Source organism: Lepisosteus platostomus, chromosome 24 (assembly GCF_059453375.1).
Source record: "Lepisosteus platostomus isolate fLepPlt1 chromosome 24, fLepPlt1.hap1, whole genome shotgun sequence".
In the NCBI taxonomy this organism is placed as follows: domain Eukaryota; kingdom Metazoa; phylum Chordata; class Actinopteri; order Semionotiformes; family Lepisosteidae; genus Lepisosteus; species Lepisosteus platostomus.
In genome coordinates this window covers 16872079-16884982 of record NC_142634.1, presented here as the reverse complement: position 1 = coordinate 16884982, position 12904 = coordinate 16872079, and the positions used below count along the sequence as shown (strand labels likewise).

At 43.3% G+C, this 12904-nt stretch overlaps 1 protein-coding gene across 4 annotated transcripts in view; it reads left to right on the top strand.

Moving 5' to 3' along the window:
* ap1b1 (adaptor related protein complex 1 subunit beta 1) overlaps nucleotides 1–12904 on the top strand; it is a 49830-nt gene that overhangs the window by 2970 nt on the left and 33956 nt on the right. For 3 of the 4 annotated variants that reach the window (XM_088617661.1, XM_088617664.1, XM_088617663.1), the window contains exons 2-10: nucleotides 693–753; nucleotides 3797–3902; nucleotides 4381–4516; nucleotides 5525–5770; nucleotides 6087–6277; nucleotides 7332–7553; nucleotides 7666–7786; nucleotides 10654–10749; nucleotides 12582–12697. In XM_088617661.1, coding sequence (XP_088473787.1) covers nucleotides 717–753; nucleotides 3797–3902; nucleotides 4381–4516; nucleotides 5525–5770; nucleotides 6087–6277; nucleotides 7332–7553; nucleotides 7666–7786; nucleotides 10654–10749; nucleotides 12582–12697 — 1271 coding nt within the window. In that variant the 5' untranslated portion in view covers nucleotides 693–716. The remainder of the gene's footprint in view (nucleotides 1–692; nucleotides 754–3796; nucleotides 3903–4380; nucleotides 4517–5524; nucleotides 5771–6086; nucleotides 6278–7331; nucleotides 7554–7665; nucleotides 7787–10653; nucleotides 10750–12581; nucleotides 12698–12904) is intronic. The other variant, XM_088617662.1, reaches the window with a different exon arrangement.

The window sequence follows — 12904 nt, the reverse complement described above, 5'->3', positions numbered from 1 at the left end:
CCTCCTGTCATGTGTTGCAGTAAAAGACTGAACAGTATGGAATTGATACTTGGATTTGTGATGAACCTCAGAACGTATTTAGAAACCCAGCAGGGGTTGAACTGAACATTTGAATGTTGCTTTTTCTAAGAAGCAACACTTTTGGTCTAATAAATTGCAGAAACAAACCTCAGGTCGCACTTGAACTATAGCGATGCCAGCTACTCTGCCTCCATGCCACAATTCAGTTCAGTCTTTTGTTATTAAGCACCCTACAGATGAAATCCAAATGCGCAATATATTGTATAGTTTCTCATTGATTTTGGAAGATGGAACAGCCAGCCTAATGCCAAAGCAGACAATGTACAAGAATGCGGAGGAGGAAATGAATGGAGCATGAGGTTAAATAACAGGAAAGCCCCCATGTGATGATCAACGACAATCCGATACCACAGGGGAGTTATGGTCTGTCCTCTTGGCTAGCACTTCTGCTTGCTAAGGATTTTTGTTTTGTTTTTCTCCTTTTGTGATAACATTAGCCCTGTGTGTCTGTGGGAGGGGTGTTTGGGCGGTGGGCACCTAACCTCTTTTTTTCCCCTTTAGCCGAGCTGCCTGAATTCCAGCCTCTTCGGCAGAATTCAGCGTCTCTTTCCTGGAGGTAGATGCTGGGCCAGCGCTCCTTTCTCACACTCTGTCCGAATCTTCTCTTTCAGAAGTAGTGACGCCTCCTGGCCAAGATGACAGACTCCAAGTACTTCACCACCACCAAGAAAGGTACGGCCATCGCAACATCTTTGTAATTCGCTTTGTCCGTGCTGCTCAAGCAGCTCGGTCTGTTGAGTGTATGCAGTGTATTTAATGCTTGGCAGGCAGGCCGGGCCTCGTCTTTGTTTCGTGTGTGTTGGTTAACAAGGGATTGAAAGGCTGGCAAGGGCTGTTTCTGGCTGGTTCATAATATATAAAACTTAATTGCTGATTAATTTATCCGTGTTCATTCTGGGCTCTTGGTTTGCCGAGGGAAAAAAACATGTTTTTCCCAGGGCCTAGTGCACTTGAATCTCTTTTTATAGTTTTATTCTCCCAGGTATTTTCAACATAGTTTTGATATTTGTGATGTGCCCTGATTTTCCTTATGTTAAATGTTAAATTGGCATTGTTGCTTTTTTGCATCAGGGTCATCCAAATTCCAGCATTTAATGCTGTTGCTTCTTTTCTGAAGTAGGCATTTGAGAAGATTAAAGATTTTTTTTATGTTCCATCTTACTTTTCTTGTAGAGTTCTAGTCTGAATGTATTGCTGTTCTGTGTTTGGCATAGAGCATTTTTGATGTTTTGATGCTACCCAACACAACTCGAATGCTTTTGCAACTATGGAAACAGTGCTGAACTCTAATTCTCGGATAGTAAGTCTGAAATATCTGAAAAGGGGAAAACTTAAGTGACTGCGGTTGTTCAATGTTACCTCTGGGTCTGGTCATCCTCCGGATGGCAGGGTCAGGTTTTGATGCATAAGATCCACTGCATATTGCTTGTTATTTCTTTATTTGATAACAGACTCTCTAAACCAAGGTTCCCCGGTTCTGGTTGCTTTTCAGTCCAGCTGAGCTCAGAATGACATGTATCAACTCGTATTTGGTTTGATTAAAGAGACTCTCCCAACTCTTTAAGTGCTGTTACTTAAAGTGGTGGCTCTGTGGCTAAGGATCTGTGGCTGTGGCTGGAAGGTTGCCGGTTCAGAGATCTGGTGGAGATACTGTGCACTAAGGGACAGAGACCCAGAACCTGTCCTGGCTGTGCTGTTCTGATATGATAATGTAACAGTGTTACTCAGAGAGGGTCTTATCACAGGGTTTGAAATCGATACACCCACTTTTCACTCCCATTTTGCAGTGAGGAGGGAACAATAAGTATTGTGCAGCTTCTAAACCTAACATAACCACTTTTTTTTTTAACTGGGCAGAATCTCTTATTCTATTATTGCACAAACTTTATTACACAGAAATGTATCGTGTTATGTATTACTCTTTTGTAGAGTGAAAACCTTTTCACTCTGGCTTTTTTGACATATAATTTTGAAATCTGATGATAACCCTCACAAAGACTACGAGGACCTGCTTTGTGTTCCTTCTTCATTTAAAGCACTGGCCCAGTCCGATTCTGTTTCCAATGGTATTTTTGCATAGTGTAGAGTTTCTTCTTAATGTTAAAATACTGAACCAGTCATTGGTTTTGTATATCTTACAAATCATGAATTAGACATAATCAAATTATGTGCTACAATAATTTATATGGGATGATGTCTTTCAAGGTGATGCTGATTTTTAATGGGCTGTTGTTGTTTCTGATTCCCAGATTCTGCTTGTATTTTGTTTGCTAGACAAATGAACTCTAGTTACAAAAGTGCTGTTCTCAAAGCTGACCCAGAAGAGCTGTCCCAGGGAAGAGAACCAGCATTGTGTGACATTGTCACATGATAAATAGATCACTGTGCTCTTACAAGTGCTCAAGAATGATGTGCTGCTTCTGTTTGTCTCGCCAGTTCTCAACAAGCCTTCTTCAGAAGCTGCTGCAGCTGGGAGAGCTAGATAATAACATGGGAGAGTCTGTTTCCCTTTTGCTAACGTCTGTCCACAGCACAGTTGAATGAGGCTGTGGTATATATTGTTAATTATCTTTTCTTAGTAGTGTGGGGAAAGCCTTATGGTTAGAAATGGGGGAATATAGTCACGACTAGGTTTTCTTTTCCCAAAAGCTCTGCTTCTTAATGGAAGTGTGCTTTCTTTGGTTTATTATGAAAACTCTAAAAAGCTTTCTTTTCCAATCTGGGTAGCTGTGGGACACATTGGGGCCAACGTATAGAGCAAATGATTAAACCAACAATGTGTCTCTTTTCCAGCATTTCTCAGTGTCTGGTTTCTTAAAAATAGTACAGCTTAAAGTTAGTTAATAAGATTAGGGAGCATTAAGATTGTTGCCACTTGGTTGTGTCCTGTCTTGCTGCTTTTGTGACCTTGTCTGCTTTTGTGTTTTCAGTAGCCAGCAGTAAAATTCCATTTGTAGTATTTGTTACTGTGGAGATTTATTTGCTTCTTAAAATCCAAGGTTGATGTAGATGCCAGGTGATCATTTGAGGTCATTTACTTTCTATCGGTTATTCTCGGGGCATAAACAGTGCAAAGTATGAGACTTCCTGAAAGTAAATGCCTGTCGCCTTGTATTTCTGCTCTGTTTTTGTAATCGTTTAGTCTCTTTTCCCTGAAACACACGAAGGATAAAGTTGTTTCACTTGTCGCTCCAATGTCTGTACTAGTCTGCTTTTTTTCTGCTAACTCACTCTGTCAACTGGGTGAAAACAGTTTGTGCACCTGTTCAGATATACACCCCACTGATTGTTTTTTTCTTTCCTCACAAGTCAGCTTGAGCAAAGCAAACTGCCCCTTTCGAATGTGTTTGAGTTAGATCGTTGTCTATATTAAGGTATTTTCACTGAGAATTTGTTTCCTATTGAATGTGCAGCACATATGTGGATATGGAGTGTCACGGCTTTCATGACGCTAATTCCACAAGCCCTCCTGTTTAAATTTCTAGTTTAAACGTCCTTTCTGATACGTGCAGTAGTTTTTGTTTTTCACCTAAATGGCTTGAGGTAGAGTTTTTGAGCTGCTAAATGCTGGTGACTGGTCATGAGTGCCTTTGCCTGGCTGGTGTAAGTCAGTCATTTCAGATGGTCTTGATCGCTTTCCTGGACAGCGGGCCTGCAGATGGCAGGTCGTTCATGTCCACACTCAGGCCTGCTCACGGTATGTCTGCCCCGGCAGGGGAGATCTTCGAGCTCAAGGCGGAGCTCAACAGCGATAAGAAGGAGAAGAAGAAGGAGGCTGTGAAGAAGGTGATCGCCTCCATGACGGTGGGCAAAGATGTCAGGTGAGTGAGAGTTCGCACAGGCGAGGGCGGCTGGCCTTCACCAGGCTGTCCCAGGAGAAAGCTGCTACCCGGCCTTTTAATTAAAATAATTTCCCTCGATTGGATAACAGGAGCAACTCTACAAGTAACACAAATGAAAGAATAAGCTCCTCTTCTTACTCAACAGAATGTTAGTAATCATTTTGTGTAGGCGTAACGTATTGTTATGGTCTTGCTTTTGGTGTCCATTCTCACTGTAATATTTAAACATAGAAATTAATACTTGAAGTGTTGGAAAGCTGCAATAAAGAAAATTACTTTTTAGTAAGGGTGTCATAGTGCTTTTCCTGTTCTTGAGAAGGCGTACTTTCAACAGAAGGGGTGGGTTTAGACAGCAGTGTTTCGCCACTCTGTGCATGTTTACTGGTTTTTCTCCACCAAACAGTCTTCTTTACTGTACATATTGCTTCTTTAATGTACATATTTCTTTCTTGCCCAGTGCTCTTTTCCCTGATGTTGTGAACTGCATGCAGACGGACAACCTGGAGCTGAAGAAGCTGGTTTATCTGTATCTGATGAATTACGCCAAGAGTCAGCCAGACATGGCCATCATGGCTGTCAATACCTTTGTCAAGGTAAAGGGATAGCCGTAATCCAAGTTACTTATTTGTGTAGCGCGTTCATTCTTGTGTGTTTAATTCTCACCCTTTAATCACACCACACATGGGTATAAAACTTATTTATTTGGACCATTTAAGTGGTTATCTTAATTCATACTGTATTTACTTGGCATCTTAACCTTAGTGTGATTCATAATGAAGAGTTAGGGGATTCTTTAATGTCTTCTTTTAATGTAAAATGTTTATGTATGGGGTTAATCACAAACATGAAAAGTGTACCAAACTATTGTTCAGTACAGGGGGAGGAGGTAGTGTTAACTTATCCTGCCCTGCAGGGCCTGTTATCCCCACAAGAAAGCGGTTAAAAAATGGATGAACTTGATTTAGTAGGGTAGGTAGAGTTCAGTAGGTAATTTTTAATAGGTTTTCAGTGTTTTTTTGTGTGTGGGGGCCCCTGGCAGAAGGTGAACTTGGTCTTGAGGATCAGGGTTCACTGCCGTTGTTTTCTCCTGGGAACTGGGATTTTTCCACTTAATGGCCCAGTAGGTCCAGTACTGGGGGAGGACAGAGTGTTAACTTTTTACCAGTGCTATATCTATCCCTCCATTTTGTAACTGCTTCATCCAGTTTAAGGTGGCAGGGGAGCTGGAACATTATGTTTTAATACCAATAGTATTAGTTATAGTAATGAACAGTCATATCTGTGTGTGCTGAACTGCACATTTAATTCACCAGGGATACTTATGATTGCTTGTGAACAACAGTGCTTGTTGCAGTGATTTCAGCAAAGCAATAGTCCTGTTTGAGTTCTGTGGAAAGAGTTTTTTCTCTGCACATTTTGTCTATAGACGAGCAGCTGCGTCGTCTTCTGTGTGGCGTGTGTCTTTATCTCACCTGCTGCAGGCCGGGTCAGCAGGCCCCTGTCAGCTGGAAGCAGCATCGTCTCGGATGGTTGCTAAGCTGCATGCATCCGGTAGAAGCAGGGGAATGAACGCGTTTTATACAACATTGTTCCCACTCTAGGATTGTGAGGATCCCAACCCCCTGATCCGGGCCCTGGCGGTGCGCACTATGGGCTGTATCCGTGTGGATAAGATCACGGAGTACCTGTGTGAGCCCCTGCGCAAGTGCCTGAAGGACGAGGACCCCTATGTGCGCAAGACGGCGGCAGTCTGCGTGGCCAAGCTGCACGACATCAACGCCCAGCTGGTGGAGGACCAGGGCTTCCTGGACACGCTGAAGGATCTCATCTCGGACTCCAACCCCATGGTGAGAGCACAGGCCCAGGGGGCTCTGCTGGTATGCGCTGCACCTGCAACCCGGGTTGGGTGGAAGTTACAGCTTTCTTCAGGTCTTCATGTCAGTTTTAAAGAAACTTTAGTGCAAAGCAGCATCTGAAGGCGTTTTCTCACCAAATACTATATTGATACAATTGTTGCTTAATCTGGATTGCCGCCGTGCTCTTCAGCGTGCCACGCTGTGCTCTGATGTGATGCAGGATGACCCGAGAGGGTGTGGACCTCGAGGATGCGCTCTTTGAAGGAGTGGCTGACTGTGGGCTTGCTTGCTCTCGCTTATCCCGTAGGTGGTGGCCAATGCGGTGGCTGCACTGTCCGAGATTGCGGAGTCTCACCCCAACAGCAACCTGCTCGACCTCAACCCCCAGTCCATCAACAAGCTGCTGACGGCCCTCAACGAGTGCACGGAGTGGGGCCAGATCTTCATCCTGGACTGCCTGGCCAACTACACGCCGCGCGACGACCGCGAGTCCCAGAGGTCAGCCTGGAGCGCCGTCTGAGTCCGGCTCGCTGGACCAGTCCTCGTGCCGCACGTTGACACACCAGGGCATTCGTTTTCCAGGGCTGTGGCGGATTTGTACACTGGCGTAATTCTCACCTGGAATGCATGTGATGATGATGATGAAATGATTTTCATTTGGCAGCACAATTTTAGACACTTGAGCTGAATAGTGTGCCAGCCTGGAAGCATGAAGCCACAGCTGTAACGAGCTGCTGTAGAGAAGCCTGAAACAATAGGATGCAAAGATGCAGAAATGCAGAGATCATACAAAAAAACAGAGCAAGGAATCTATGGAAACTATTTTGTTCAAACTGAAAGGGGATGTTTGAGATAAGTGGCTTCTTTCTAAGTGTTTGTGTACCTGTTGTCATTGTCAATATTGGATGTATTCCATTTTCTGTAGCTGTGTCAACGCCTGTCTGATTCTGACAAGTAGACGCAGCTGGTTTTCAGCTTCAGTTTTAAATTAGCCTGACAGCAGTCATTTAACACTTCCTAGCAAGCAGCCAATGTCTGGGCAATAACAAATCTGTCTAGAGCTCTGCTGAAGAGTAGGAACTTTGGCTATGTAAACACTAGTGATCCATCCATTTTCTAACCGATTCTTCCAATTCTGGGTCGCGGGGGAGCTGGAGCCTAACCTGGTAAGTGACGGGCACATGGTAGGGTACACCCTGGGCAGGACGTCAGTCCATCCCGGGGCAGACACAGACCCACACCAGACCCACCCCAGTGGGGCTCCTGAGGAACTACATTGTAGCCCCCAGGGTTTTCTCAGAATATCAAGTTTATTTTACTAATGCTAAAGACATTTGCATCATAATTTGCTCGTAAATATCTTTAAAATATAAAGGAAGTTGGTGATTTTTGTAAATTTTAAGAGCCTGCTTGAGGGGTACAGATACAGCACATGCAGCCGTGTGTAAGTTAGGTTTGACTTTTGTATGCGAGTCTTTTAAAAAGTTTTGAGGCCGACATTGAATGGACCAGTTTATACCCCATCTTGACTGTACTGTTTCTCTTTCCCCAGCATCTGTGAACGCGTGACTCCACGCCTGTCTCACGCCAACTCGGCTGTTGTGCTCTCCGCAGTCAAGGTGCTAATGAAGTTCATGGAAATGCTTCCCAAGGACCTGGATTATTATGGCACGCTCCTAAAGAAGCTGGCACCCCCTCTGGTCACTCTCTTGTCTGCGGAGCCCGAGCTTCAATATGTGGCCCTGCGCAACATCAATCTCATTGTACAGAAACGGTAAGGAATTGCATAGTGGGATTGAACAGGGGTACAGTCTTGGTTTTGGTGGAAGAGTTGAGCCACTGAAACTTTGAAGTGCTCACACTCCATCTCTTCTTCTGTCTCCCAGGCCAGAGATCCTTAAGCACGAGATGAAGGTGTTTTTTGTGAAGTACAATGACCCCATCTATGTCAAGCTGGAGAAGCTGGACATCATGATCCGCTTGGCTTCACAAGCCAACATTGCTCAGGTATGAGGGGAGACGGGACTATTGCTGAACGTGACATAATGGAGCATTCAGCTGTGCTGGATTGTAAAAGTGATCTCTGTACAGCTCCAATATTTGAGGGGCTAAGGATTTTGTCATTTCTCACATCTGCATTTCTAATTGATCAAGGTGTTTGGTCAGTTTACATAATGCTTAAAACATTTTAGCCCTCATCTGCAACGTGCTTCACTCTGTGTAAGAAGTGTATGGAACAACAACATACACCAATCGGTCCATCTGATTGCTGCTTAGTACTTGCGCAGTAGTGCAGGTGAACCCACAGGCCATCAGCCTTCTAGTTTATTACATACCAGCCCCCTTTGGAATTGAAGAATGTCTTGACATCTCTGCTCACAGCACAGCCCCTGGACCCTCACAAGGAGACTAAGCCTCTGACCTGCCTAGCCACTGAGCTATTTGTCTTTGTGACACTCCACACTGCAGAGGAGGTTCAGTGCTAATTGGAAGTCAAGCAGCTCTTCATGACTTGCAGGTGCTTAGAAGGCCACAGTAGTTACTGATCATCCCAATCCCTGCATCCTGGAACTCTGACCCGGTTGTGTTCCCCTGTTAAGGAATAATGGTCAATGTCGGCTGTCAACTTGTGGCATCTGGAGCGTGGAGCTGAAGACAAACATGCAGCTCCTCCTAGTGTTACAGTGCGCGTTCAGATGCTAAATTTTGTGATTGGCCAAAATAAATTTCATAAACCGCATCAGATCAGCAACAAAAAGACTGGAAATGAATAGGTTGTTCTGAAACCATCAGGGTTTAATGTTTCCTGATTTACTTTTTATCTTGGCAGCAGTAACCAGAGCCTTTGTTTTGTAAAAAATCCAAAGTGTAATTTTTTTATACCTAAAAATGTGAAAAATCAGAAAATCGTGATATAAAGGAACACTGAAATTCACTTACTCCTTCCTTGTATATTTGTTGTAGCAGAACAGAAATTGAATTTCAGGGTGATTGAGATTTTTGTTTTTCTCATATTTGTAGTGTCCGTGTAAGTGACAAGCCAGTTCATCATGACGAGAGGAATAAGCCAGAGACACTAGATTGAGTGCGGTGTGTGAGTGAATGGGTTTGGTGTGTGTGGATCGGGCTTGCTGACGGCTTTTACACAATTTACAGGGTTTACTGGGCTGAGATCTTAACGCCTCATTTGCAGTGCTGCTGTGGAGCGTCTCGGCTGGAATTGTTCTGGAAGGGTTCATCTGAAAGCCTGAATGAGCTTTGCGTTCCACATCAGAATACATAAGATAAATCTTTTTAAATTTTCCTTGACAGTTTATGCTTCCAACAGGACAATAGAACATAAATTATTAAAGAAGGATTTTAGATCAGGTATGTTTTGTAAGGATCAAAAAGCATTCCAAAATGTTTGGATATGAATCTGTAGGTGGTAGGAGAATCGCAGTCTTGTTACTATCATATAATCAAAGTACATCTAGGACATCTGTAAAACCTTATTGTTACTGCATGTTGTCTTTACAGAAACATTCAAGATAAATGACAGTGCTGAGGATTGAGCACAAATATATTACAGTGTTTATTTATATGCTTGTCTTAAATCTAGATTTAAACCTTAAGGCAAAATTTAGAAAGACGTGCAGTACAGGAGTTTTCTTATTCTGTATGTGTTCCATGTCTGTAATGCGCTCCAGACAGAGATCTATTAAAGTCCAGACTTAGTGCTTTATTGGAATCGCTCTTGCCCTTTGGGCATGATCTTTCCATTTGCTGTGAAGGGGATAAAACTTTTTTTTGGTGTCATGGAGATTGCTCTGAGTTGTTTCTGCAAGTGACAGTTGCACACCATACCTTCAGGGAAGAACTGCAAAATCGAAGGAGAGCAAGGTTTTTATTACTTTTCCACTGTAAATAACAGCATAGCAGCTTAAGCCAAGTCCTGATGATCTTTAGTAGATTTGAAGTGGAGTGTCCTTTTCACATTCCTCATTTAATATGAAACTGTGCTTCCAATGTACAAGTATTATAAAAATCCTGCTGGTGCTTAATGCAACATGACCAATACAGCAGTCAATTAAAATAGGCAGATTGATACTTTCTTAGTGTCATTCATTGCAGGTTTTATGTGATTCATAGAGATAAGGATCAAACGTGCAAATACTTCAAAATCCTAGTTTAAAATCGTTATAAGCTTACTGGTGTTGCATTATTTCTTTTCAAACTTGTGTGCTCTTCCTAAAGCATTCTGTGTGAATTTGTAACAGCTCTTGACTTTTTAAGCCACCAAAGAGCAGAAGTATGGTCTGTACCCAGCCTTTGCAACCATGTCATTCATTTATAAGCCCTTTCCTTTCACACTCGGTTGTCCTGCTTTGTTCCCTTCAAAGAAACTTATCCGCAGTTCTTTATCTCGAAACATGTTGAAAGATCTTAAAAGTCCCCAGAGTCGTTTGTGGGCTCGACCACATATTGTGCACACCCCATTTAAAGATCCCGGCTTTTTTCCTTACCTAAAGGGGAAAGGTAATGACCGCATAATTCAACCTCTGCAGGGAACACAAGGACCCGAGGGCAGACGTGGGGAATTGAAAGGATGTGCGTTTGGGACTGTAAAGTGGAGGTTTTTCTTTCCACACAGAGTTTGGAGTTGTCTAGAATGGCCATTTTATAGAGAAATCTTCTCTTTCAAGAGTAATCCAGAGAGAATTTGCAATTCATACGTTGCCGAGGACAGAGCCGGCTGGACTAAATGTCACCTGCTCATTGTTCTTTGCTAGACGTCCGTCAGGAGTGAAATGTCCTGACACTTACAGAAACCTTAAGGTGTGTGGAGCTCGTGTCTGTATCGTCCCTGATGTTGTTGTTATTATCTCTCCTAGGTTTTGGCCGAGTTGAAGGAATACGCCACGGAGGTGGATGTGGATTTCGTGCGGAAGGCGGTGCGAGCCATCGGCCGCTGCGCCATTAAGGTGGAGGTGAGGGCTCCGCCTCGTCGCCCGGTGGTGCCCCAGCTGGGGCGTGGAGAGGGTGGCCCTGGCACCCGAGCAGTTGGAGCTTATTAAAGCTGCAGGCGTTCGTTGCTGAAGCCACAGCACCATGTTTCATGCGGTTCCTGTAAATTTACAGACTTGCACTTGGCTGGGCATTGACACAGCTCATTAAAGGCGCTTTTACTGCAGTATTTGTAATGGGAAGGTGGCTTTGTGCGCTTTAGAGGATGAAATATATCCTTATTGTAAATATGGCTTTCACTCCAGAATCTCTTTAACAAGCGTTCCGGTGGGCTGCGCTTTTGGACATTTCACTGTGTCATTAAAGACACCTGTGGCTAAACCATAAGCTGAGGAAAAGCAAAGCAGGTTGTATATTTATCCAGCGGGTCTTCAAAGTCATCCCAAAGGCAAGAAATTGCTGTTGCATTAGGACTGACGGCATTCCTTTATTTAATAACCCAAACCTGTAACCATAATGCAGGATCTGTCAGCTGCTTTTATGAAATGTTCAGCCACTTGACAGTTTTGCGCTTGTCTCCCAGAGAAATTCAGCAGCATTTTTTCCAACATGCCAAATACACTTTACTTGAGCATGAGGCATTGATGAAAATCTCATTGTTTCAGTGTATTGACCATGCCCTTAAAACATTTTTTTGCTTGAAAACTTTGGTTTGGTACTGAATTTGAAGATGTAAGGATGGCTGAGTAGCTTCACAGGGCTACCCTGGGGATTTGTTTTCCCAATCTGTCCATGGTGCTGTTTTTGCCTCCTTCAGCTTACGTAACTTTAATTAGCAAGCATGGTTTGCAAGCTACATAGATGAAATAAGATTGCCTTCTTATTTGTTTACCCTTCTGTAGAGAATGTAGCATCAGTTTCCTCTCTGGGGGTTTTACTTCTAAAAATAAATCTGAGCAGTGAATGACTGATGAGGGAGTGGAGAAGAAAGTGCTTTGTAGAAGAAGCTTTTGAAATTCACAGCTCCTAATTACATCAAGAACAGGCTGGCGATCACCGCAGAGTGAGACACGCAGGTGCACTTGCCTTCTCCCTCATTAGATGGCACTGCTTTCTAAGCCCGTTAAGTCTCTGGATTCAGAAAATGGGACTTTTCTGTTTCCTGGACCATCTGCAAACACTTGCAAATACAAGAAATTGTTGTTTGCAAAACACGTTGTTTTATGGGTTAACAACATGAATGCGCCAGTTTGCAGGAATGATCTAGTTGACTTTATCAATGGGCACACTGTGCCTTTCAGTACTTTCCTTCCAACGTGTATTTAGTCTGTTGTTCATTAAACCGTTCATCTGCACTGAGCACACTGAGTGTTGTGTGTGTTCTTGAGAATGCTTCCATCTTTCAGGTTTGCTGATCAAGCATGCTTTTTCATACACATGGGATTTTTAGCCAGGAAATCAACACTCTGTATTCTGAGTCCTTGTGTGTTAGCAGATGCCAGTATACCAGCTAGTGCACTGGTGTGATATTCCATATCGATTGCGTGCCTCTGAATCGGCTGGTGTTAAAAAGAGAAGTAGCAGGTTTTGCCTTTCTTTTTATATTTTCGGCAAAAATGACTGGAAGTGTTGTGGACACCATTAAGCGCTGAGAGATTGGAAACAATAGACAAACAGCACTCCCAGGTTGTATGTGAACAAGCGGAATTTTGATCAAACTCATCCGCAAAAGCTGGTGAAGTCCGGGTTGATCCCTGTCTTTATTCTCAGTCTGGTGCATTGGAGGCCTTTAGTAGTACCTTTTGAATCCCAGGGAGTGCTGTTCACGAGTGCTGTTTTGAAATCTTTTTTTCAGCAATCTGCAGAAAGGTGCGTCAGCACACTCCTGGACCTTATCCAGACCAAGGTCAACTACGTTGTTCAGGAAGCCATCGTGGTGATTAAGGACATCTTCCGCAAGTATCCCAACAAGTATGTGCCTCTCCCGCTGCCTTTCCTCTCGTATAGAGCCCAGGGTTTTTATTTTCATTGGTTTCTTGGTTTGTTATTAATTTAGTAACTTAAATCTTAACTAGAAGTATTTTGTTTCATTCTTTAATTCTTAATTTGTTTGATTTTATGGCATTCAGAGAGATGGGCCTATCTAATGAGCAAGAAGTCAAATGCACCTGCATCTCA